The sequence below is a fragment of the Galeopterus variegatus genome, unplaced genomic scaffold, assembly GCF_000696425.1.
Source record: "Galeopterus variegatus unplaced genomic scaffold, G_variegatus-3.0.2 Scaffold3691, whole genome shotgun sequence".
In the NCBI taxonomy this organism is placed as follows: Eukaryota; Metazoa; Chordata; class Mammalia; order Dermoptera; family Cynocephalidae; genus Galeopterus; species Galeopterus variegatus.
The window spans coordinates 77,031-104,223 of NW_007729802.1; the positions used below are offsets into that span (position 1 = coordinate 77,031).

General features: G+C 40.8%; 1 protein-coding gene across 1 annotated transcript in view; it reads right to left on the minus strand.

Moving 5' to 3' along the window:
• Positions 1-27,193, minus strand: part of LOC103601342 (ERC protein 2-like) — a gene marked incomplete at both ends in the record, with an annotated part of 200,878 nt that overhangs the window by 75,897 nt on the left and 97,788 nt on the right. The window contains one exon of the mRNA XM_008585740.1: positions 8,267-8,402. Coding sequence (XP_008583962.1) covers positions 8,267-8,402 — 136 coding nt within the window. The remainder of the gene's footprint in view (positions 1-8,266; positions 8,403-27,193) is intronic.

Consider the following 27,193-nt stretch of genomic DNA (forward strand, 5'->3'; position numbering starts at 1 on the left):
TTTTTTCGTGTCCGGCAACGGATCGCAACCCTCAGTGTCGCGCCCACACCGGACCGGGACCGGCAACGGGATCGCAACCCTCAGTGTTGCACCCGCACCTCACTCAGCCAGCAAGCGGGAACCGGTCTGTATGTGGGATCCGAACCCTCGGCGGGAGCGCTGCCACACTCCCAAGCGGCGCACTGTAGCAGTGCGCCGCTGGGCCGGCCCCACCAGCAGTGATTTTAATAAACATGTAAAAATGGCGTTTCCAGTTTATAGGCCAAGCCTCACCTCAAAATAAGCCCAGAGATCAGAGTTAGGGGTAAACAGAAGCAAGGCAGACTCAACAAAGCCAGCACTCTTCTCTCCTAGAGCTGAGCATACCATGAGATCTATGTCGGCTTCCAGTTCTCACTGGAGCTCACAGGAGGACAGACACTGCCTTTCCCTTATCTATTAATACTTCAGGGACCAAAAGGCATGAAGTGGGATAACGTCTAAAAAATAGTCTGATCTTCCTAGTAACCTCCCTCAAAATGAATAAGAGATTACCATATCATTCTAGCAAGATTCCTTTTTCCAACTAACCCCCCCCCAAGCCACATCATTTCAGACTCTACCCCCATAATAACAATGATTTCATTTGACAAATATGTTGCATTTCATTCTGCAGGATCTTCAGCCTTTGGCAAACAAATACTCACTTTGCTGAAGACTGCGGAAGAGTCGCTAATGGAGTGAAACCTGAAAACCCTTCAGAAAAGAATAATGAACCCCATTCTGTCTCCAGGGGGTAATTTAGTAGGTAGATTAAGCAACACTTGATTAAGGGTAAACCTCTCTTTTCTATAGAAATATACTGTGTTTGTACAGAGGGGCTCTATGAAGTGGAGGATTAGGTCACAAATCCACAGGAAAAAGCAGAAGACATTTCTCAGAAGAAATATGCAAGTTACTGCACATTTGAAAAAACAAGTCATACTTTATTGGGAGGAAAGAAGAAAAACTCCACATACAACAGTTTTATTTACATGATTTCATTTGGCTTCTTGGAACATTCCTAACAAATGGTTAGTTCCCAAATACCTTGCACAGGATGTCTTGTCACCCCTGACAGACCATGAGTTACTACAAAGAGTAACGACTTCAACTCAAGGCTACCAGAAACTGATTGTCAAATAAGATTTTCTGAGACTGCCTATAGGGACCTGCTACAACAAAAGTCGTTTTTGGCTCATGGGGGATTATAGTGTGAAAGAAAAACAAATGTCAAAATAAATCCCCAAGGAAAGAAAGCACTTCTGTACTAACCCTCGGTCCTACTCGTCAACGTTCCATGTCCTCTGCAGACTCACAAATACTTGAGCATTTCTCTTCATCTGAAACCACGGGCAGAGTCCGGAAATGTCGGATAAGGCTCAGTCCACATTTCAACAATGTGGTGGGATTTATCCACAACTTAAAGGAACTTCCCAATGTCTACCCATCAAGGTAGAAAATTATAAAACAAACAAAACACCACACGGTGTTAAAAAAAAAAAATCATAATGTTAAATTCTAATGAAGATTTGAACAAATGTGGATTTTCTTTTAAACCTGCATTAGAATGACCTTTTTCCATATGTTTAAAAAGATGTCTGAAATGGAGCCTCCCTAAATCACTCTACACCATGCCTACCAAACAGCCATGAAAAACTAGAAACTAAATAAATGCATTTTGACAGTGATGGGTCTCTTAACTCTGCTGGTCAGGTTTCTCCTAATGGCAGTACTTAGGTAAGTGTACCATAACATATGAATACAGATCACAGGGTAACAATTTTAAGCGCAGGGAATTGAAAGAGAAATGAACTTAACTCAGTGACTTGGAGCGATGAACATATAGATGTTGGCTTAAAAATTCCCACTTAAGGGCTGGCTAATTAACTCAGTTGGTTAGAGAGTGGCCTTGTAACACCAAGGTCATGGGTTTGGATCCCTGTACCAGCCAGTTGCCAAAAAAAAAGAAAGAAAGAAATACTGCTTAAGATATACATGTCCCCCTGCAAAGAAACAATTTAGCAAATCTTAGGCACCTCATAATGAGCTATATGTTTTGCTGAAAGTTATGTATTATTTTTTTTCCTTTTTGTCTTTTTTCGTGACCGGCAACAGATCGCAACCCTCAGTGTTGCGCCCATACCGGACCGGGACCGGCAACGGGATCGCAACCCTCGGTGTCGCACCTGCACCTCGCTCAGCCAGTGAGCGGCCGGTCTGTATGTGGGATCCGAACCCTCGGCGGGAGCGCCGCCACATTCCCAAGCGGCGCACTGTAGCAGTGCGCCACCGGGCCGGCCCGAAAGTTATGTATTTTTGAGGTTTATGTTGTTTGTTACACTACTTCTATTAGCTGATTCTAACTCTAATTGAAGGAGCAAAGTAAAGGAAGTCCCCTCAGAAAAAAGACAGGGATGCATGAATTGAAAAATAAAATTGTCTTTCTAGATTTTGGGGATTTTTTAGAGCTCTTCTAAAAGGACAAGAATAAATGGGAACATTCATTTGCTTTTTAAACTGATCACACTTGGGTTTAACACGGGCAGAGAAGAAACTTTACAGTTCCCTTGGAACCTATAATTTGGAAACGGAAGCACACAAGAACAGATTTTAGTTTTCAGGCAATAAATTGAAGAGAATTCTGCAGACATACAACAGAAAAGGAGCATAAAATATTGGCTTGTGCATTTTTTAGAATGTTAGTTCATTAACTCGATAAGCTGCACAGGGGAAAATGCAGCCAAAATCTACAAAGATGTCCACTGGGATTTAAATTGGCATATTTACTCAGCAAGAAATAGCTAGAGGTTGAAGAAAAAAATGCATCCCATTCTGCTAATGACGATTTAGTGTAAATCTCCGGAAAGACACCTTGTTGAAAAATCTCCATGCGGGCTCTGATGGGACACACAGAAGCCCAAAGCCCCAAGGCCAGACATAAATATCATGCTCCATAATCTGTGTCCTGGGGAAAAGTTCTACAGAATTATATAAGAAAATCACGATCTTTCACATCCCCTTTTCACACACAATTCAACATTAACTTGAAAAATGTTTTAATTTTTCCTCTTTATTGCCTAAAATGTTTTTTAATGCTTTGTTGGAAAGCTACATTTACTGGTATGTGCACAATATCTGTATTATTCATCAGTGTAAAATAGTTGCAAAGGATTTGTTGGGCAATACTCCCAATGGTCACTGTCTTCCACTGTTAAAAGCTCATTATCACTCTCTCTGGGAGAAAGCTCTAGTAACTAAACTCCACATAGGTCAGGTACTATACTAGGCTCCTTCATAAACCTCACTCATTTTACTTAACTCACCCAGAGAGGCAGAGATCGTAATTCCCATTTGCAGATGAACAAAGTAAGGATCAGGGTGCTTTTCTGCCTCATTTGAGGCCCTGAGCTAATAATAATAAGGGCCAGTATTTGAACACTGGACAGTTCAACTCCATGGCTCTTTATCCTTCCCTCCCTGTTCTCCTTATCCATGCTCAAAAACAAAAAAAGAAAAAAAACAACAAGATTTAAGAAGTTAAATCAAGAACACTCACTATTCCTATAGATTGTGGGTGATATCCACTGAGAAACAATAATTCAAGGTATTCTCACACAAAAAGAGGTCTCAGGACAAATACTAAACCACCACCTCTTCAATGGGTCAAGCTGAGCTAGCTGGGGTACACTCTTTGTCTTCATCTGTTTATTTCCACCATGTGAATCCAGCGAGATCACATTGCCAGGCTATGCAACAGAGGACACAACCAGTGTTCAATTCATGTGCAGATGTGTTTCACTGAACCCACAAAGTGCTTTAAAAATTGAACCAACTTTCTAAAATCCATGGATTTCACATAAAAATTTACATTTTATGACTTATCTTGGACACTCTGAAGGTCACACAACACTAGGCCCACCTTTACAAAAATGTCCAACCAGAACTTAGTGCTTCCTACTCCCTTAGATGAAGCAAGGGCTCTGGAGTTCCTCCCCAGTCCCCGCCACTCTCAATTATATCCACACACTAAGGCCAATCACAGCTGAAATTTTTCAGTATGCTTATGTTGTTGTTTTTTATAACAGAGAAATATTTCTCCAACACTTTCCTCTTTTGATAGATTGAATGAACGGCCTCACTTCTTCACCCCTCCTTGCATCTGCCCCTTTACAGTGTTCTCTTCATGGGTAGAGTGTTTGTCCCTAATCCTTGACTCAGTTATACACCTTGCTTTGGCCAGTGTAGTGGGGTGGAAATCTCAGTGTCAGCTCAAGACTAGGCCTTATGAGGCCTTGAATGTTTTTGCTCAGCCTCTTGTGTCTCTGCTATTGTCATTAGAAGTGTTTTTCCTGGGTTGCTGATGCCTCTTGAGCCTGATCCTCAGAATGAACACATATGAAACAGAGCTGCTCCAGCCACACCACAGACATGCATTGAGAAGCAGAAGTGCCCAGCCCAGCCCAGCCTAGAGCAGCTGAGCCCCTCAGTCAACCTGAAAATCTTTGAGAATAAACTATTGATGCTTTAAAGTCACTGAGTTTTGGGGTGATTTGTTACACAGCATTATTATGGCAATTCCTGACTGATACATCTCCACCAAAAATAAATAATAAAAGGCATGCTGGAAGAATCAGACATTATCATTTTTCTTATACACAAATCTGTATCTTACTTATATTAACAGCCTAGACCCTTAAGGCATTTGAGTTTGCAATTCCTGCCATGAAACTATAAACTAAAGAACTAAAGAAGGTCAGATTTGTGAAATGTTTTGTATCATGACTATATATCTAGATTTGACTGAGGTGGCCCAGTTTTTGCCTATTGCCACATGTCCTAGTTTGAACAATAAATAACAATGGTCACTCTATCTACAATTAACTTTGTCTCCAATTTTCATACCAACTAGTTGAATCTCTTTGAGCTCTCCTTTGAAGCCTGATGAAACAGCCATTATTGTTGCAGGCAATACTTTACCTGATATTTTTCTGGATATAATTTCTATTTGGTTGGTTGAAATCATGAAGCCAGGGTATCCAATCAGCACAAAACAGTGCAGAATAAATCAAATTTAGAAGGTACCAATCCCACAACTACCAACCAACCAAACCAAATCCTGGTTGACACACTTAAAGGGCTTAGTAGGCTAATTTATAAACAGGAAGTGCTTAAAACAACAGCAATATTAAAAAACCAAGTGCCTTTAGAAAGTTATTTTTATCAGAAGGCAGTAATTACTGCATCTGAGCACATCTGCTTAACAACCCAGGAAAGTGGGAGGTCCACTTTCTATTAACCTTAACCAAAGACATTTTCATCAAAATTAATTGTGATTACATTTTATTGCATTTCAAATGTTATCTTTTATTTGGGGTGGTCAGGGATTTAACTAAGCAATTCCAGACAATGCTAACTTTTATGAATAAGTCTACGAGGTAGTTATCAAGGTCCTTTATGAAAATATTGCTATACAAAACTTCATGGGCCAAAACAAGACATTAATTTCCGTAATTAAATATGTCCTTAAAAAAGAAGAAATTACTATGTATAGAAAAGACAAAAACTTTGATGCTCAGTGCATATCAGAGTAGAGCTGTATAAATACCTATGCATATAATAGAGAACTTTTCTTTTAACGTTTCTTTTACTTGTTATCACAACAGTTAATAATTAACACTTATTTTGAGCATAGCCTGTGCCAAATACAATTCTAAATTGTTTATATGCATTGACTCCTTAACCCTAACAACAACTCTGGAGTAGATGCAATTATTATTCCTGTTTTACAGATGGGGAAACTGAGGCTTAGGGAGGCTAAATAACCTTCTCAAGGACACTCAGTTGTTAAATTTTAAAGCTTGGAATAAAACCCAGGCATTCCAGCTCCAGAGTCACTTAAAGAAAGATAACACCACCTACTTCACTGAAAACTGTCACCACAACCAATTGGTGTGTTATGTTTTGTGCCCTGACTGAACTTTACTCTCCAACCTCTGTACCTTTTCTGAAAGTCCTCTTGCCTGGAGGGCCTTCTGCACTTCTCTGTCTCTCCCATGTTAAACTCATGCAGCTCCAGTCCCCACCTAATCCATGAAGACACTCAGCCACCCCACAATTTTCTTACCTTCCTAATTCTTCAGATGGTCAGATCTAGGTTTAAGTCCTGGCTCTGCCACTTACTAGCCAAGTAATACCGGGCAAGTTATTTCATCTCTCAGAGCCTCCTTCTCACAAATCAAAGGAGATAATAATAGTTAATGTACCCCATATGATGGCTGGAGTGGATCTCTGTGGTTCTATCTGCTCAGAATCCCTTCCAGTAACAGAACTCATTTCTTTCTTGTGTGATGTCACCTGTCCCTGCTCTTCACCTGTGGGATTTGGGTGAAGCTGACCCCCACCCCTAGGCTCCAGGTGATCACATGACCTGACCCTGGCCTGGCCAATTTATACATTCTATCCTTGAACTTTAGCAAGAACTACTAAAAAAGAACCTCTCTTTTTCCCCTGGGATGACTGCACTCTTAGAATGTAGGCTGGTTGCTGGTGGCCAACACTTACGGACAGCCTTCCTGAGAATCAAGTCAACAAAGAGGAAAGCATACCTGTAAGTATGATGGAAACAAATTCCTGAGGCCATTGTTTGAATATCTGAAACCAGGCAGGTCAAAAGTCTTCCCTTGACCTTTTCAGTTAATTTAGCCAACAGATTTCCTCTTTTTCTTAGTTCAGATTGAGTTGTGTTCCTGTCACTTGCACTTAAGAGTTCTGATAACCCAGTAGACATAAGAATTAAATGAAATAGCTACAATACAGCACACAGCCCAGGGCCCAGCCTATTGAAACATTTAATAAATGGGACCTACCACTGCTATCGTTCCTCAACATTAGCTTCCTGAAGGCAGGAAGACCTGAAGTCAGGTCCACCTCCACCCTTTACTATAATGTAACTTTGTAACTTTTCTGAGATTCTCCTTTCACCATATGTAAAATCCACCAACGTTGTGAGGAATAAATGAGAATATATGTCTGGAAAGACAGGAAAATGTTCTACAAATTTTACTAGTAGTTGTTAACTCAGTCTTTAGCCTCCAATCTAACATCTCCTATGACATAGAAAAACTAAGGCCCAAAACCCAAGGACATGATTTGCCAAGAGCACTGAGGAAGTTGTGGACTCAGCTAAGTGACTGGTCAATGCGAACCTGGTCCCAGAACCTAACACAGGACCTGACCAGAGTATTGTGCTATTCCGTAAATACTCTAAATCAAGCATCCATGCAATGTGGGCTTAAGTAATACCATTAAGGCACGTCTAGGACACAGAAAAAAAGAGAAAGAAACTATTGTTGACGAAGTAACCCCCATGTGCTATGCTCTGTGTAAGATATTTCTGTATATTTCCTACTCTGGAATAATTATTTATTTCTCTTTTGGTCAATTAAAAAGATGAACTATGAGTGCATATTGAAATTATCTAACTTCTTCTATCTCCAAGGAGGAAACCTGATATATAACTGGAGAAAACACTAATTAATAAGCAAAATTTAACATGAACTCTGGCCAAGTCAAGCTTGAACTGCTCTGTTTAAAGGCACACTGGAATAAATAAAGGAACTTCAAAGCAAATGCCCTGTTCTAGCTTGAATGTTTTATTGAACACATGCAGAGAGCTCCTTTGTGAAAAATAGAGATGGTTAATGAGGGAATATTGGTGTTTTCAGTTGGCTGGTTTGTTTCTGAGACAGGGCTGTCCACTCAGAGATAAATACATTTGTGGAGAAGACAGAATAATGATCTGTCTCTAAGCCTACAAGTTTTGAAAAAAACAAAACCAGTTTTGCATCCTTTTCCAAATACTTAGTGATAATACACACACATTTCCTTTCCATCAACTGCAAAATGACTTAAATGCAAATTGAAAAGGAAGGTATTTCTATGTTTTAAGCATCTAGCCAACTATATAAATGCAGCCCTTACCTTTTAAGGTGAGGTACAGGAACGAAGATACTCTCTGCAGCATTTCTAGGCTCCTCCATAAGCTGCTTTTCTTGGGCACCATTTTGAAAATGATGCTCCATACTCAGAAAGACCTATTGGGTTCCCTGGGAGTTTGCTGTTAGTGCTGGACTCAGGGCACAGACAAGTCCACCGTGTCTGTGCATACTTTCCCACAGCAATGGCTACATTCCAGAGAGAGTCAATCTGCAATTACTTAGGGATTAAAAGAGAAGCTAGGGCTCACCTGCAAATGCTGTGAGTTGTCAGCCATGCTATCTTCTCGTCTGCGGACTTCTTCCAATAACTGGGCGTTCTTCTTCTTTTCCAACTGTTGATTGTGCTTGAGGTTGGCCACCTTCTTATTCTGATCCTTCATATGCCTGAGAAAAGCCAGCACAGCTTGATTAAATTCAACCACTAGAAGATCATATATTATCACAATAGATTCTTTAAGTACTAAGCATAGAATATCTTGATATGGGCTCAGGAAAAAGTTGGGACCTAAGAATATTCCATTCGTTCCACCACAAATATGTATTAAGCACTGACTCAATGCCACATGCCAGAATGGAACTGAAACTGCAGTGGTAAATGAGACAGGTATAATCTTCACCCTTATGGGGCTTAGAGTACAGTGGGTAACACAGACAAGTACCAGGGAAACACAACTTAGGTTCCCTAATGTTGAAGGGAATAAACAGTATGCTGTGAGAAAGGATGACATGCATGTGTGAACAGGTAGGGGGTGGGTGGAGATGGCTTTAGACACTGTGGCCAGGGGAGGCCTCCCTAAGGAAGTGAGATTGTGGTTGAGACTCAAAAGAGCAAACCAAGAGAAATGCCAGTGGAGGAGCTCCCCACCTAGCCAGAACAACACACGTAATTCCCAAAGCAGGAAAGGAGCTGACTATTTCAAGGAAAGTGGAAGGCTGCAGCGAGGCTATCCCTGGGTGAGGAAAAGGTAGGCAGGAGATGGAACTGCAAAAGTAGGCAGAGTCTGGGCACACAGGCTTTTGAAGTCCATGATGTGGCATTTATTTTCTTCTAACTGGTTGCTGTTCTAATTGTTATTATTCTTTTGGATCATGTTCTTATTCTTAGATCATAATCCATTACTTTGATTTTTTTTTTTTTTTTGGTCCTTTTTGAGACCGGCCGCACCGCCCTCAGCCAGTGAGCACTGTAAGCGCACCGGTCATCCCTATATAGGATCCGAACCCGCTGCTGCGCTCCCAGCGCTGCACTCTCCCGAGTGCGCCACGGGCTCGGCCCCATTACTTTGATTTTAAAATAACAATTACAAGGCTCCAATCAAATACATTGTCATCACTTAGCTCAAACAGAATAACAGTTTGGCTAACCATAATGTTAAACAAAGTTCTGGTGCTTAGAGAAAAAGTTCTTAATGAACCTAATAGGATGTCAAAGTGCAAAATCATAAAGTGATCAAGTGGGTAAAAGACTAAGGATAAAGGATGAGTTAAAAAAAAAAAAAAAAAAAAAAAAAAAAAAAAAAAAAAAAAAAAAAAAAAGGGAAAAGGGGGAAAAAAAAAAAGAAAAAAGAAAGATAAAAAAAAAAAAAAAAAAAAAAAAAAAAAAAAAAACCCAGAAAAAAACAGGAGTTACGGGCTTAATGTAGACTATTTCACCAGCAGCATTTAGCAAAACATTCCACAGACTTAGGCAACCATGTCCATGGCAGCTGTTATAAATCTAATCCAACACATGAGGAGGCTCAAGGGTGGGGGACATAGGGCTCAGGAGCAGTGACTCCAAAGAGGAGGGCCAGGGGAAGAATCTTTGGGGTCCCTCCTGATCTTTTTCCCCCTCTCTTTGCTACTGAGCCCTGACACCCAAATGAGCATCCTGAGAATCACTGCTCTTTTGGAAATATAAACAAGATGAGAACTAGGTGCTAAACAGTGAACGTATCAAACTGAAACAATTAAAAATCAAATGAAAACAGCTCTTCATAAGAAACTCTTATTTCTAGACCTCATAAAATTATGCACTTCCCCATTCTCTCCCACCCCAAGAAAATGAAGTTCAAGAAAATTGTTTATTCAGTCAAATAATCTTCTATTAGGAATTCTGCTAATAAATACATTCTGAACACTTTGTCTCCTTATGAATATTCATAGTAGCAACTGAAGCAGTGATTTAAATATTCTGGTGGCACTCAGGATGACATAAGGCAATATAAAATAACCATGTCCTTGGTCATTACTTGGATTGCATTTTTCTCTGATATTTCCCCATTTTTACAACATACACATATGAAACCACCAACTCAAGCCTACATGCTAATCTGCTTTTAGAAAATTATCTTTTTTTTTTCCCTTTTTGTCTTTTTTCGTGACCGGCAACGGATCGCAACCCTCAGTGTCGCGCCCGTACCGGGCCGGGACTGGCAAGGGGGATCACAACCCTCGGTGTTGCTCCCGCACCTCACTCAGCCAGTGAGCGGCTGGTCTGTATGTGGGATCCGAACCCTCGGCGGGAGCGCCACCACGCTTCCCAAGCGGCGCACTGTAGCAGTGCACCACCGGGCCGGCCCAGAAAATTATCTTTTGGTTACTGTAAAGATGTTAAGGACAACCTCTTGTTTCCCAACTGAAGGAGGACGTAGTTTTTCCAAAGTTCACACTAACCCAGGGCAAGCAGATTTTTCAGTTCCTTAGGAAAGAAGGCCAGTGCTCAGTAAGAGGAAGTGATAGAGAGGTGAGTATGATTAGTGAGATTGTTTAATTAGAGGACATTTTTACAAAGAAATACTTTTTTTTACTTTAAAGTATACTGTTAAATAGAATCAACTGCTAAATGATCCCCCACCCCCAGTACCAGTGATAAATAAAAGATATTATTACAAACATCATTTGTATAAAGAACTCCAACAAAGTTCCTGAAGCAGTCTGAACATACAGACCTTACTTTCAGGGATACAGCAATGCTTTTTCAATCCAAAAAGAAAAAACAAATTTCAAATCCATGTGTCTCTTAAAGCTTTCCTGAATTAAGAATGAGTGCTAAGAAAAATGGAAAACTGAGGTTCTGACACTGTGATGGAGGCCTCTCTTCAACATTCTCCAACCATTCCTTCAAATGCTGCCTTATTTAAGACACCAGTGGTTTAAAAAGAAAAGTTGGGTTTGGAATGGTGCTGTTTAGGATTGGGCTGATGAGACCAATGCAGAGGAAGGTGATAAGAATGATCATCTTGTCTTTGTAGCTGTGACTGTCAATAGCAATATATAAAGCATGCACTCTCCCCTGCAGTTGTGCCATGGTTTTCAAGTTCATTTCTGGCAGTCAAACCCATTCCTCTAATAATAAAAGCTTGCCTGAAAGTGAAAAAGGAAAAGAAAAATTGCTCTGGAGAAAAATGTCCTTAAAGAAAAGAAAATGCCCCCACAGAATCTGTGTGATGCTCAGTGAAAAAAAAAAAAAAAAAAAAAAATGACCACAAGTGATTTTTGCTAGAAACAACTTCAGCATTTCCGAGAATAAAGTCGGTTAAGTGGCCTATCAGTCTTCACATTTTCCCCCACCTGCAGAAGTAAACCGACACTGAGTAAACTCAGTGCAGCTCTCAACTGTCCCTAAAATCTGGAAGGGAGGGCCCCTGAGCGTGCAGACTACAACACCCTCTTGCTATACCACCCCAGAAGAAAGTGTCATTGACACCTCTTTTCCAAACTCCCACCCACTTGGCAACTTGGGCAATTCCAAGGCTCTCCCAGAGGCTGAGCTGCTGTATCTTCAGAAAAGTTTCTTTGGAGTAAATTTTTTTCCAAGGAAACACCATCAAAAATATATCCAAGATGCAAAATTTAAAAAGACAAAAGCAATTATGGGAGAAGGAAGAGTTGGAAAATATAGTGGGGTATGGTATATATATTAAATATGTATTTCAATGTTCAATTTACATTGATCAGCTTCATAAAGCAGTTTCATAAAGCTAATTATGTCATTTTTAAAAATTCAGCCACTATTAAGGAATTTGGATTAAATAAAAAATTTCCAACAGAAATCAAGGTCAACAATGGCTACCATATTAAGAAAGAATGTAAGAGAGAACAGAATCCTGCTATTTTCAGTAGAATAGTCTGCCAAATTAAAACTAGAAAGTGTTCCCTAACTTGCCTATGAGAATGTATCAGACTTTGAAATCTCTAGAGTTACATAGCTAGGAGTATTGGACAGGAGGCACACACATTTCTTCAAGGGCATATATATAATTGTGTATGTAGGAGAAAATCGAAAACTTCTTTTAAAATCTCAGCAGAAACAAGAAGATGCCATTTTTAAAATCCATCTGCTCTCGAATACTTTAAAAGATTGATAATACTCATTGTTGGGGAGGATGCAGAAATCTGGTTCTCTCACATGTGGTCAGAAAGAGCATAATTTTTAAAAAAGCCATTTTGGGAAATCCATTTGGCAGTATCCATCAAAGGCACATAACTTTTATCCAAGCAAACCCTTCTTTTAGGATAGTAGCCTATAAAAATGCTTGCACATGTGCACAAATATGTGTGTACAAACACTTTCATTACAACTATAAAAGTGAACATTTGAAAACTGCCTAATTGGGGCCGAGCCCATGGCGCACTCGGGAGAGTATGGTGCTGGGAGTGCAGCAGCGCTCCCACCGCGGGTTCGGATCCTATATAGGGATGACCAGTGTGCTCACAGCGCTCACTGGCTGAGCGCGGTGCGGCTGGTCTCAAAAAGGACCAAAAAAAGAAAAAGAAAAGAAAACTGCCTAATTGTCCATCAGAAGGAAACTGACTGAAGAAATTAAGTACATTCAGAACATGGAATCAGGCTAGCTAAAAAGATTAAGGCAAAATGAAGTACGAATATGAAAAATCTTTCAAGACATAACATTAACCAAAAAAGAAAGCAGGTAGCAGAATAATACATGTAGCCTGATCTTATTAATATTTAAATATAAAAGCCTATCTGGATGTATATATACACACATGCATGTAAATGGAAACTCCTGGAAACCCCACTCCAGTCTACAATGGCTTGTTTACAATGGCTATCGCTGAGGAAGGGAATGGGATTGAGGAATAAAGTGAACTTCAGTTTTTACTGTATGCATGTGTGTGTGCAGGGGTTAAATGGGGTATAAATACATGTAAGAAAATGCACAGATATTAAGTGCACAAGTCAATGATTTTTAACCAATCAAAATATACAGCATTGTTATCACCCAGCTTCATGTGCCTCCCCCTGCCCAGAAGTAATTACTATTTATCTACATGGATTTGTTCTGCCTCTTCTATATTCTTTTGTGTCTGACTTCTTTCACTCAGCATAAGGTTTTTGAGACTCACCCATATTGTTGTGTGTATCAATTCATTCCTTGCTATGGATGAGTAGTATTCCATTATAGGAATACACTACAATTTGATTAGCTATTCCCTTGTTTATGGCTATTTGGGTGGTTTCAATTTTTTTTACCATTAAGAACAAAGCTGCAATTCTTACACCAGTCTTTTTGTGGACATAGGTTTTCATTTCTCTCAGATAAATAACTAAATGTATGTTTAACTGGGAATGTAAAATAGTACAACCCCCATGAAAGACTATTTCAGGGCTATATGAATCTTCCAGGAGCAGCTGCAATGCGGTGGCTAATAGCATGAACACTGGAGCCAGACTACCTGGGCTCCCATCAGAAGTCTGCCATTTCTAGCTGTGTGACCATGGGCAATTTTCTTAACCTCTTGGTGTCTCAGCTTAGTCACATAAAATATGGGAGTAATAATTGTATCTACCTCATAGGGCTATTGTGAAGGGCAGATGAGTGAGTACAAGTAAAATGCTCAGAACAGACCCCTGCATATTCACCCTGTTTCACTCTTTGCTTGCACTAAGAATGTAATCATGTCCTGTGCAATACTGTGCACACATGTATAGTGGCTTGTTTCCCACACCAGAACAGCAGGTATTCTAAACACCTCAAACAATGGACTTTGGAATGCATTATTGAATACTTTTTGTCACACATTTAGCTTCCACTTGTGCTTAATAATGTGATGAGTTACATTCCTGGCAGTTTTCCTTATGGAAGCATTGCAGGAAGGTCATGACAAGCATGGGTAAGTGAGCTGGGATCCTGAAGCGACTGCCCAAGTAGCAGGGCCACACACACACAATGGAAGCTGACAATGCGTATTGCATGCAGAATTTCCGACAATAAAAGCTTTTACTTTTAACCACAGAGATGATCCCATTTTTTGAAGCTTGTAAATACCGTTCAGTATTTTAGCAATAGCTATAAATTTTAGAAAGCTAACATAAATATTCTAAAGATATTTTATAGCAAGCACAAATGTGTTAAAAGTCATGAGTATGATATCCCTTCTTGGAAAAGAAAGATTCTGGCCTGCTGCAGCTACATGAATCTAGCTCTTCTCCCAGCAAAGAGCCACCGGTCAGGCCAAGCTCTGAGGACTTAGCTCCAGAACAAGCCAGATCTCTTGGACTCTGCATTTTGTGGCAGCCTCTCAAGATATGCCCAACTGTTCGGCCACTAGCTTTAATGAAAGACCACTGCTTAAATCCTTGTCCCCCACTTCAGTGGGGTACCTGAGCTCATCCCCCGTGCTTTCCGATGTGGCTTCCCTTTTCACTTTATTCCTCCTCCTCTCCCTCCCTATGGTACTTGCTCTGGAGGTGAGTACCTTCTGTCTCCTCCATGGTGCTTGGGGCTACACAAGGACCCGGAGACAAAGCCACTCTCAGATAAAGCACACGATGCCAACACGCCTTTTATCATTTACCAGGCCAGCAGGACATACCTGGAACTTGAAAACATAGCTAAAGAAAGAAAGTGTTAAAGAAGAGGGAGTGTTCATGGCCGGCCCAGTGGCGCACTGCTACAGTGCGCCGCTTGAGAGCGCGACGGCGCTCCCACCGAGGGTTCGGATCCCACATACAGACTGGCCGCTCACTGGCTGAGCGAGGTTCAGGCGCAACACCGAGGGTTGCGATCCCGTTGCCGGTCCCGGTCCGGTGCGGGCGCGACACTGAGGGTTGCGATCCGTTGCCAGTCACGAAAAAGACAAAAAGGAAAAAAAAAAAAAAAGAAGAGGGAGTGTTCAGATTTGAAAATTTGTGATGTAGAGCTTCCTGGAGGCAAAGAGCATTTTAGCTTTCTACCTTGTAATATCAGGCCCCACTAGCAAAATCCTCCTTGGGCCTGATGAAGTGGTTGAATCATTTGAGACCGAGGGGGTTGAGAGGCAGGACAGTAAGATGCCCAAGACCAAGAACTTCACTGCCAGATTGGCTGCATTCTCATCACAGCAGCAATCCTTACAAAGTCTGTGACCCCCAGCCAACTTATCTCCTTGGGGAGTGGGGGAGTTAAATGATTTAATAATACTAAGGCTCTTGAAACAGTCCCTGGCACACAGTGAGTACTTTATAAATGTCAGCCTGACCCCCCTGCCCCAAATCCTCTTCTAGAGCACATATCCACTTTCCCCTACCCTCACCATCAATCTTCTCACCCAAGCCAGGAAGACCTTGGGAGCAATCTTAGCAGGTTATACAGCAGAAGGTGGTCACAATTAGCAAGAGAAGGGTTTGTTTTCCTCATAGATATTTTGTTCTGGGGGAAGTTCTGAAGGGCTGATTTCCTTTAAATGTTCTTCCTCATTCTGACCCCAAAGAAACCCCTCCCCCTAAGTATCAATGAAACACTGTCCCAAATATGAATGGAACCCACTGACCGAGAGCTGAAGCTAGAGAGAAAAGATGGTGGGGGCCTATTAGAGAAAACCCCAGGGATGGGGAGCAAAGAGAGCCGGGTTGATTGCTGATTCCCCCTTCCCCCCTCCATATGTTCTAGGTAGGATTAGCATGAGCCCACAGGAAACTCAAAGAGGAAAGGCAAGGCCTGTATCTCACCATCCTTAGGACTCAGTGTTCAACCTGTGAGTATCTAATAATAACACACTATTCCTAGCAAGCAGGCCCTACATAGTTGTAAGGGTCATGTAATTAACTAACAAGACTGGCTCTGATTTACTATTGACCAGATAAATTTCTTATCACTTGTCCTCCCATCTAGGTCTCGTGTTCCCACAGAGCACAAGGTGGTCATGCGGGTCTGAGAACGGTAGCCCTGGGATGGTTATTGCTCTCATTGTCAAGCACTAAATGTGTTGTCAGGTTTACATCCCTTTCACTGCAAACTGGACTACATGCTCAGGCTTCTGAGCCCACATGGTCAAAGTTGGTGGTCAATTCACCACGTGGAGAGCCCAAAGCAGGGTTCCTCTGCCATGTCCGCCTGCCCAGCAAGTAGCCCTTGCTTTGGTATGTCGTGACTCCACGTATTCCCTGAGTGCCTCAATGACCTGCCCAGAGCCAACAGTGCAGGAGCACACACAGGGAAACAGGGAGTGGGCAGACCCCTTTTCTCCATCACTTCCTGCCCGGACCACAACGCTCTTCTCTCCTCCCTGTCTCCCTGCTTCCACTCTTGCTCCCTTCTTAATCCATTCTCCACTCATCAGCAAGAGCGAGTGTTTCAAGACACATCAGGTCATGCACTTATTGGCATACAATCCTCCAGTGGCTTCCCATTTCCCAAAGAATAAAATCGTACACCTGTGGACCTTCCAGCCAGATTCTACACACACCATCCTTACCCTTAGCCCCAGAAGACAGAATCCAGTCTTCCTTCAGTTCCTAAAATATTCCAGCTCTTTCCCACCAGAGCACACAGGCACAGGCTGTTCTCTCCATCTGGGACTCCTGGCCATGACCACCACTCCTCTATGACTGACCTTCATCCTTTGGGTCTCAGCTGAAGTAATGCCTCTTCAGAGTGCCCTTTTCTGGGCACCAAAAAAAGTATGGCCCCTCCCTGACTAAAACTTTCTCGGACCACACCCTGTGCACTTGCTTCCTAGCATGCACCACAATATATAATCTTACATTTACTTGCATTTTGAATTGCTTATTGACTGTTCCACTGTAGACAAGCATTCCTACCAGGACAGGGTCTGTCCCTAGATGTGCACCAGAGTGAAGGAATGGCTCCTAACCACTTCCTCTCCAGCCCAATCTACCATCATCTTTCAGCTGGACGAGGAGGCCAGCTCCAACTGGTCCATCCAATCCATTCTCCGAGAGGCCATGGAAAGTACACAGATAGGATTACATCCCCCTCCCACCCAAAACTTCTCACTGGATTTCCACCCCCTGTGAAAATGTCCATGCTTCTTCCATGACTTCTACCGGATCTAACTGCCGCCTCCCTGTCTTACCTCATCCCACTCCCCCAGTCACACTGGCCTTCCATTTGCACCTTGACACACCAAGTCCTACGGTCCTCAGGGCCTCTGCACACATGCTTTTCTCTTCTAGAAACTCTACCTCAACCCTACTCCATCCCCCTCATCACACAGATAACTCATATTTATCCCTCTTACTTCAGCGTAAATGCTTTGTCCTCTGGGAAGCCTTCTCAGAAAAGCTTCAAGAAAGTTGGGTCCTTCTGTTACAAACTCCCAAATCACACTGTGTGCTGCGCCAAGAACCTGTCCCACTTCTGATCCTTTCCTGTCTTCCTTGTTCTGCTGTAAGTACCTGGTGTGCAGTGCTCACACCTGTCCTATTCTCTTCTCTTCTCCCAGGAGCTAGCACAATGCCTTGTCCATCACCAACAGATTCTGCTGCATTAAATCTAATTCTTAAACCTGCCCTCTCTTTCGTCAAAGGATAAAACAGGCCCCCTTTTGTATACCACATGCTTTATGTGAACTCTTATAATTACTTAGAAACATGTATCTAAGGAGTTACATGAATTAAGTTTGTTCTCACATTTGTTTTCAGAAAAGCATGTTCTATAAAAAACTCAATTTCATATAATGAATATTAGTTTATTATCTTTGAAATGGTACCCCGCAGCAAAAAAAAAAAAAAAAAAGAAAGAAAGAAAGAAAGAAAGAAAGAAACCTGGATGAATACAAATGAATATTATTATCTGGTGCTAACATCTAGCATTCTTAGTCCTATAAAGGTCATTTTCAAAATTAAACTGAAAATCCAAGAGACTGTGGCAAATAAATAAGTAAATGACCTAGTTATCACTTCTATAATTTAATTTGTATTCAATAGATGACTTTAAAAATTTACAGAGTTCACAGAAAACTGATAACTTGTTCTCATCGATGCTGCTGAGAAAAAGTCTGGAACAGTAGTCAGCACACTTTTTGTGTAAAGGGCCAGATAGTAAATATCTCAGAATTTGCAGGCCATACAGCCTCTGTTGAAACTTCTTGACTTTGCCTCTACTTTGTCACTGTAGTGCAAAAACATCCACTGACAATATGTATACACATGGCTGTGGCTGTTTTCCAATAAAATTTATTTACAAGGACAGGCAGCAGGGCTAGATTTGGCCTCTGGGCCAGAGTTTGTCTACCCCTGGTCTAGAACATGTAGCAATAATCATCACAGCAGCAAATGCTTATATCCTATCACTTATCCTGTGACAACACATGATGTGCTGTAAGCACTTTACCTATATTAACTTACTCCTCACAACAGCCCTATTAGGTAGGTCCTGTTTGTTTATTCCTTTTACAGATGAGGAACCTGTCTGAAGTTACAGAGCTAGTTGAGTGTCAGAGCCAGGATTCTCAGTCTGGCTCCAGAGACCATGCCACACACGTACACCTCAGCACTATGCCAAGCACCTGTGCAGAATGTTGCAGAGCTCCTTCCCACACTGTCCTGCTTCCTCTTCTCCCAAGCAGCCTCCGAAAGTTCTATGGAGCAGAACCTGAAAATCTTGGTTGACTGTCAGAGAACTAGATACAAATGAGGTAATTATTAGAGAGTCTTAGCTTTCCACCAGGAAAGCTTTGGATTGGAAGGCGGGAGCTTAACAGCTTAAATGTCACAGTGGCAGCAACGGTTATTGCAACGAGGGTCCGACTACAAAGCAGAACACAAAACCAGCAAGGGCGCCGCACAATTTCCCTATTAATTTCCATTCTCTGAACCCACTAACCACCTTTTGAACAAATTATTAGGTTTTATGGATGCAACCATCAACCAAGATTGTATTTCACATCCTGGAATTTTGTATCATAATGAATTTGGTTCTTCTTCCTGCACAGACTGAATCAGAGACCAAGCATTTGGGGATGACAAAATAAATGAAGACAAAAGTAGAAGCTCAACAAGAAGGCAAAGTAAGAGAAAGACAGAAGGACAAGGACAGTACAGATATCAGGGAACAGATGTGAGGACAGAACTTCTGCGACCATGGGAACAAACCTAAGACAGGGCAAAACACAAAATGAAAACTCCTGCCCTCTTCCCACCTCATATCTTTTCTTTGCACATCATTCACTTCTTTTGAAATTTAAAAAAAAAATGGAATCTGAACACTTTCAAAACAAAACATTCATATAATTGCCACAATTCCATGGAGTACTGTATCTTTCTAAAAGCCTACGACTCCACTGTTAGACATAGGCACATTAGGGCCAATTTGGTAGGGTGTCAGCTGTATTTACAGTTTGGGGTAATATAAAAACATATGGAAACTGTGAAAATTGACCCCCAGGGGACTAATGTTGGAGGAAACCAACATTCCACAGTCTGGCCAGAGGTTGGGGGCGATTTGCCCAGACAATATACAGCCAAATCAACCTATGAGCACAAGGGGCACTTCATGTATGCAAGACCTATTTTTATTACATCCAATCTGGAATTGGGCTGCTGCAGCCCAGACATAAAATAAAGTAGAGGTGTAAGAAGATAAAAATCTTATATGGTGATTTTCCAGGTTAGAGTAAAGAAATAATGTTGGAGTTTATATTATTTGCTATCAGAAATCAATTTTAAAATATTGTTACATAATAAAAAACCCTCCGTTTTCAGATGTCAGATAATGTATCAGGTGCTGTGCTAAGCACTGTAAAAATATAATCTCAATGAAATGAAACAGCATATTTACAGGAAGGGTATTTTATCAACATTTTACAGATGAAGAAACAGGTTTATAGAGGTTAAGTAATTTGCCCAACATCATACAGTTAGTAAGTAGGGGATGCAGAACTTGAGGCTTTGTTTCTTTGATGACAAAGATCATGGTTTTATCTGTTATGCCAAATAAGAATAATAAAATATTATTACACATTATTATGAGATCTTAGCCACAAAAGTGAATGGAACATACTAACCAGTCCTAGACATTCCATTTTGAAAGTTACAATCTTTTTTTTTTCTCTGTGAAGTAGGCAAAGTCTCAATAAAGCAAGTTACACTCTCTTTAGGATCTGGTCCATCTGAGATATGGCTTATCAGGCCATCCCAAAGATAATTTGGACCACTGCTGAATTAGTTTTCTATTGCTGCATAACAAATTACCACAAACTTAGCAGCCTAAAAGTTTATTATCATTTATTATCTCACAGCTTCTGTGGGTCAGAAGTGCGGACACAGCTTAGCTGATCCTTTTGTTCATGGTCTTACCAAGCCGAAATCAAGGTGTCAGCCAGGTGGCAATTCTCGTCTGTAGGCTTAACTGGGGAAGACTGCGCTTCCAAGCTCGATCATGTTGTTGGCAGAATCCCTTCCCTTGCAGCTGTATGACTGAGGTTCCCAGTTTTTTCTTGGCTGTTGGCTGGTGGCTGGAGGCTGCGTAGGTCCTGGAAGCCACACAAAGTTCCTTGCCATGTGGCCCTCTACCAGGCCACTTGCAACATGGCTGTTTGATTCTTCGAGGCCAGCAGGAGAATCTCTCTCCAGTCTGCTAAGATGGAGTCTTACACAAGATAGCATAATCAAGGGAGTAGTATTCCATCACCTTTGCCACACACTCCATCGGCTAGATCCAAGTCCCAGGTCCTGCCCACACTCAAGTGGAGGAGATTATACAAGGATGTGAAAACCAGGGGGTGGAGATCATGGGACCATGCCAGAATTCTGTCTCCCATATGCGCTATCCAATAGAATTCTGTGCAATTACGGAAATGTTCCACTTCCATGCTGTCTAGTATGGTAGTCACTAGGCATGTGTGGCTACTGAACACCTGGAATGCAGCTAGTGCAACTGTAGAAGTGATTTTTAATTAGTATCTCATTTTAATTAATTTAAATTTAAATAGTCAAATGTGGCTAGTGGTTACCATGTTGGACAGCACAGATTTATTTGGACATTACCCAGTATCCAAATTATATGTTAATTAAAAAAAATTTTTTTTAAACCTTTGCCTTTTTATGTGTGCTATCCTTTCTAAATATTTCATAATCTTTTTACTGCCAATTCAAAACAATTCTTAGGAACTATTTACCTTAGTATCTATCTAACAGACTTCATTTTTCCATTGTCCTAAACTTCTTCCAAACCATTTTCATCAGTGCAATCTAAGGCATCTGGAAGGCCTAACTTATGGCCAATGAGGGGTTATGGTAATTTATGCATCCTTACACTTTCCCAAGTATTTATCCCCATGACAACATACTGCAAAAATAAATGCCTGTTCTTTCCACTCTTCTCATAACTCAAACCTCTTCTCTTAGTCTGATGTGAATGAGTAAAACAGAATCAGTGGTGGGTGGTGGCTGCAACAAAAGTCAATGAAGGATAACAAAGTGGCAGAATTATCGGCAAAGAGGGTGTAAACCACTTCCCCCCAATTATATGAGAAGACAGAACAAACCACTTCCCTACACAATTGCCTCAGCACAACTAACCGCTTCCAAACTCCATCACTGCAATGCCACCTGTTTCAGTTTCTTATGATGACATGTTTTTCCAAACTCAGCAGTTTCCAAACAGTGTTCTAGCAGCACTAGCTCTAAGGTATGTTAATAATGGTTACCAAAGAATAAAACAAAAACAAAACAAAACAAAAAACCAAGAAGGGCTAGGATCAAGTAAGTATTGATAGCACAGACAGTATGTAAACAGGTTTCTTATACTGCAGGACTTTTCAGAGCCTTTAATATTGTAAAGTACACTGGGAATCTCCAAAGAGGGACACTGTAGGGTGTGTTTGTTAGACTTATTTGACTAAAACCCTTAATTCCCCCAGGATAACCCCACTGAATTATTGTTCTGAGGTATAAAGTCTGAGGAATAACATTATTAGTCCGACACTTAGTCATTAGTGTATCTGCTCAATGATTTTTGCTGTACCTGTGCACCATCTGTGCTATATACTTAACATCTTTCTTTAAATATTTTTACGTTACATACTTTTTAACCTTAGATTCTTCCTGAGCAAGAACCAGTGGAATCATATGTTCAATCTGCAAATGTATGGATATTATAGTACAAAAAAGGCATAGATAATAAAATACTTAAATGTTCATCTGTACCACCTAAATGCATTCTAATTTTTAAACATGTAATTAGCAACAACAGTAAAGATTTATTGGTGCTACTAGAGGTGATACAAACAGGATTTTGTAGCAAATCCACATCTTCCACATTCAGACGATGAGACTCTTGCTCAGAGCAGTTCTCTGACTTGCGCACGCTCACTTGGTTAGTATGATTAAGACTCAGAACCACTGGGAATTGCCAGGCAAACTATGAGGTACAAGAAGTTATCTCTAGTTGTCACTGCCAGTCTCCAGTTTTCATCAATTGGAGCTGCTTAAAATGCTCTCTTGTTGCTCAGTACCTGAGTAAGCCACCCTCTTTGCTGTGGCCCATCAACTTTATTATTCCCAGTAAGGTGGAGACAGTTAACTTTCACTCTCCCCTGAAGAAATCCCAGCCCTGACCAACCGGGATTCTGCTTAGAAGCAGAATAATGCCTTTCCTTTGCTTCTCAAAGGCAGTTCCAACAGTCACGCAGGCTGAATCTGGGGGCCCTGTTAATAGCTTCAGGCTAGAAACAGGTCTCAGAAAGAGGCAGAAAGTGCCAGTGGGGCAGAGTGAGCTTAAAGCTGTGACTTGGAGACTAACTGCATGAGCTCAAATCTCAGATCAACCACTTCTTCACTGAAGGACCTGGGACAAGTGAGTTAATTTCTCTTGTATCAGTTTCCTCCCCTGTGAAACAGGATATGAACAGTAACCTAATACCTACTCAGATGAGAAATAAATGAGATAATGTATGAAGAATGTATGGCACATAGGAATGAGTCCACACATGCCATATTACAGTAATCTTAATGTTAAGGAAAATAATAATAATATTAATATTAATAACAACAACAACAATGGCTTCTGTCCTCCTTGAATCCAGGGTGGTTCACTTTGGAGGACAGATACATGCCTTTGCTCAGTGACATCTGTTAAAGGAGACTGTGTTGGACAAAGTTGTTGAAGAGAAGGTTCCCATCCCCTCAATCCCACACCCCACTGCAGATCCCTCTGCAGACAGATTGCACCTGTCTGCAGTCCTGGTTTATCTCATCTCCACGGTTAAAAGCCAAGACCTCATGGGAGGCAATGTGACAGAGTCAGTGAGGGCTTCTGGAGGCAGTGTCTGGCTCACATAACTGCCTCTCACTTTACTGGCTGTATGGCCTCAGGTCTGGGGTCTGACCAAAGTCACTTTAAAAGCCATAAAGAAATAAAGATGTGACATTTCTTGTACCCCTGAGTTTGCGGAACAGGCCTCAGCTCTGCTGTGTAAGTTATAACCACCCCTAACCACTTCCTACTCATGAGATATACCTGAGCACCTCTCATTTCATCTATCTTTCATGTGAGCCAATGCACTTCTGCTGTTTCCAATGCCCCTTGGAAAGATCTTCTACATGGTAATGGTTACTCAGACCAAAAAACAGTCAGAGAATACCAAGGGCTGGCTCGGACCTCTATTTATCTCATGAAGATTCTGAAGAACACAATGATCTCCCAGGTTTCCTGCAGAGCCACCTGCAGATTCCTGATCCCAGGAACATCAACCATCCTTCTCATGCTTCCCTCTTCTTAACCAAGCATATTTTCTCAAAGGAAAGAATTTTCCATACTTGAGTCATGATAGAATCTTTACCTGAAGGACACAGGAAAATCCTGGGCACCCACAGTTTTTCATGCCCTTTCTCGTTTCCACCTGGATGGCAATGCTTCTGAAACTCCCAGAGGCAGGGTGGCCCAATTTTGAGGAATGTTGCCCCATTTAAAATCTACGTATCAGCCATCAGGACTCCCAACTCAGGTTCATAAGCATGCATGCTACCAAATATAACATTATATCAGCCTCTCTCTGGACTAGGCAATGTTCATGTTACATACACATGAACTTGTTTAATCCTCATGACAACCTTAGGACAAAAATACTATAGAACAGAAAAGTGAAATGAGCAGGTAAGCAACCTGCTTAGAGGGCTCATCCACCTGGAAAGAGGCAGAACTGGGCTTCCATCCCATTCTGTTAGACTCCAAAACTGATGTCATTTTCCTAACCTGACAAGCTATTCTCAGATTTACCTCACTTGCTAATTTCCTATTATCAGAGCTAACCAGGATAATCCTTCCACTTTAAAGAAAAACCCATTGCCCAGCTGTAAGATTGTTTTTCCAAAGCCTATCCCTGCCATCCTCATCAGCTGTTCCAAGTACCTTCTCTTCTTCCCACCACAGAAAACCCAGTAAATACCCACTTCCCACATCAGAGGACACACACACATAAACACACACAGAGATACATATTTCTATTTATTTCACACACACACATATATTTATGCTTACATATTTCCTGTATATTTATATTTATTTTACACACACCTCTAACAATGCATCTCCTCTTTAAGCAAATGCTCTGTCTGTTATATAAAACAGACACCACGTAGACTAAAAATAATCTTAGACTCTGCGAAGACAGACATCAGAGTAGGCCCACTCTAACATTCTGCATACAGCATCCATGGAAACCGTTTACCCAGGGAATGGCTGAGGTTTGAGAAATAACATAATTTTAGAAAGTTCCTATAGGATAATGTATGAATGACTCTTTATCAAACATAGCTGTAGCATAATTTATAAATGAGAAATAAAGTCATATTATATAGACTGATTTTTCTATACTAGTAGGTAATAAGACATATTTAATATTTTTACTCTTACAAGAAATAAGCCATCAATATTAATTAGATGAATATGAAAGATATTTAAGTAGATTCAAGATAAAGCAGAAAAATGGACTTCATTTGCAAAAAGTGGGTGTTTTGTTCTGCTAATAGGATCTCAACCTCATATTTCTCAGCCAATGCAGTGATTCTGATTACTATTAGGCCCATTTGCTGGTATAAATCATAAATTCTTTCTTTTTGCACCTTACAAAATCAGAATTCTTTCTTCAAAGGAGAAAGAAGCACAAAAGACTTTTCTTCTTTCCCAACTGAGGAAACTGAAAACCCCTATTAAATCAACATATCCAAAGTCCAACCTGGCGGAAAAGCAACATTCTAATTGCTATGGTTTGAATGTGTCCACCAAAGTTCATGTGTTGGAAACTTGATCCCCAGTGTGGTGGAGTTTGGAGATGGGGCCTAATGAGAAGTGTTTGGGTCATGGGGGCACCACTCTCATGAATCGGATTAATGCCATTATTTTGGGAATGAGTTCCTTATGAAAGGATGAGTTTAGCCCTCTCTTGCTTTCTCTCTTGCTCACTCTCACCCTTCTTGCCCGTCCACCATCAGCCATGGAATGACACAGCAAGAAGGCCCTTACCAAATGCCAGCCCTGGATCTTGGACTTCCCAGCCTCCATAATTATGAGAAATAGATTTCTGCATATTACAAATTACCCAATCTGTGGTATTCTATTATAGCAGCACAAAACATACTAAGACACTATTCACAAGTAATGTGTCAAATACTTATTAACTTTTTGTACCACAGTGAACCTATGCTGCTTATATTTCTAATTAATTGATTTTCTTTCCATTTGAATTTTTTTTAATATTACATTTTAATATGTATCATCTGGAAAACCAGGGTATTTGTGTACTTTCTGAATGCAGAAGGGATATGATAAGAAACTGTAACTTTCCCTGCTGTGGTGTTTATTTTCTACATTGCTGTTTGGAGAAAACCGATGAAATGAAAAGTCCTAGTAACACCTGAAAATGTGATAGTTTTAAAAAAAAATCATAGATTTCTAACTGACTGAACTGTTGGGAGTAGAAATTTTATGATGCAGATTTACAAATCTCTATGAACTGGAAGCATTTCCTGGGCAATTAATCATGGGGAACTTTTATGTAAAAACACATCTCAATTGAACTATTCTCATGTGAATCCACAAGCTGCAATGACTAATTATAACTCTCAAACCTGTGCAGTTTGCTGAAATGCTTTTCTTCAGGCCATTAAAAATACCATTACAACATACAAATTCAGCAAGAAGAATAAACTAACTACGGGAAGTTACAATTACAGAAAAGAATTATTCAAAGTATGTGACCTTTGCACAAAAATGATGCACATTTATTTGTTACTACAGACTCTCCTCTATTTCTCCACTTTGATAGGTCTGTGTAATTCCCAATAACAATAATGAGAGATATGTGCTAAAAATGAATAGCTGCTAACTCCAGCCATCTGTGCATTCCTGGTACAAATAAAATTGAATGTCATCACTACCCTATTGGATTTCTTGGTAATGCTCTTTGCTGATAAGAACTTTGAAAAAATACCAATGGCTTTTTTTTTTTTTTTAACTCATTCAAAGCATGCCCATTCCCCCTGCTACATAAAGGAGTCTATTCTACTCTGAATCCAGGCAGCTCCTGAGAGGTGAGGGTGAGATAAATCCCCGCTTATCAAGATAACTGTTTCCCCACTCAGTATAAATGGAGACAAAGTATACCCAGACTCAAATGATTAAAATGGCCAAATTCTTAGCAGGTTAACTCATTACTTTTCATCCTTCTCTGCCAGCCCTGAAAGCTAAGTAGCTGTCTTAACAGCCTGCAGCAATCACTTCCAAACAACTCTCTTGCCCTACAACTATGCTAAAATGGAGTTAATTCATTTTTCCTTTATGAATTACTAGCTGTCAGAAATTTGAGCAAGGCCCCAAGCTTTAATGGAAACCTTTGAAAAGAGAGACCTTGCACCGGAGAACCCAAGATGGTATTCTGAGAAGCCAGAAAAGCTGGAAGACTGTAAAGCCACTGATCAGGAATTGGAAATATGGGGGGGGGGGGGGGGG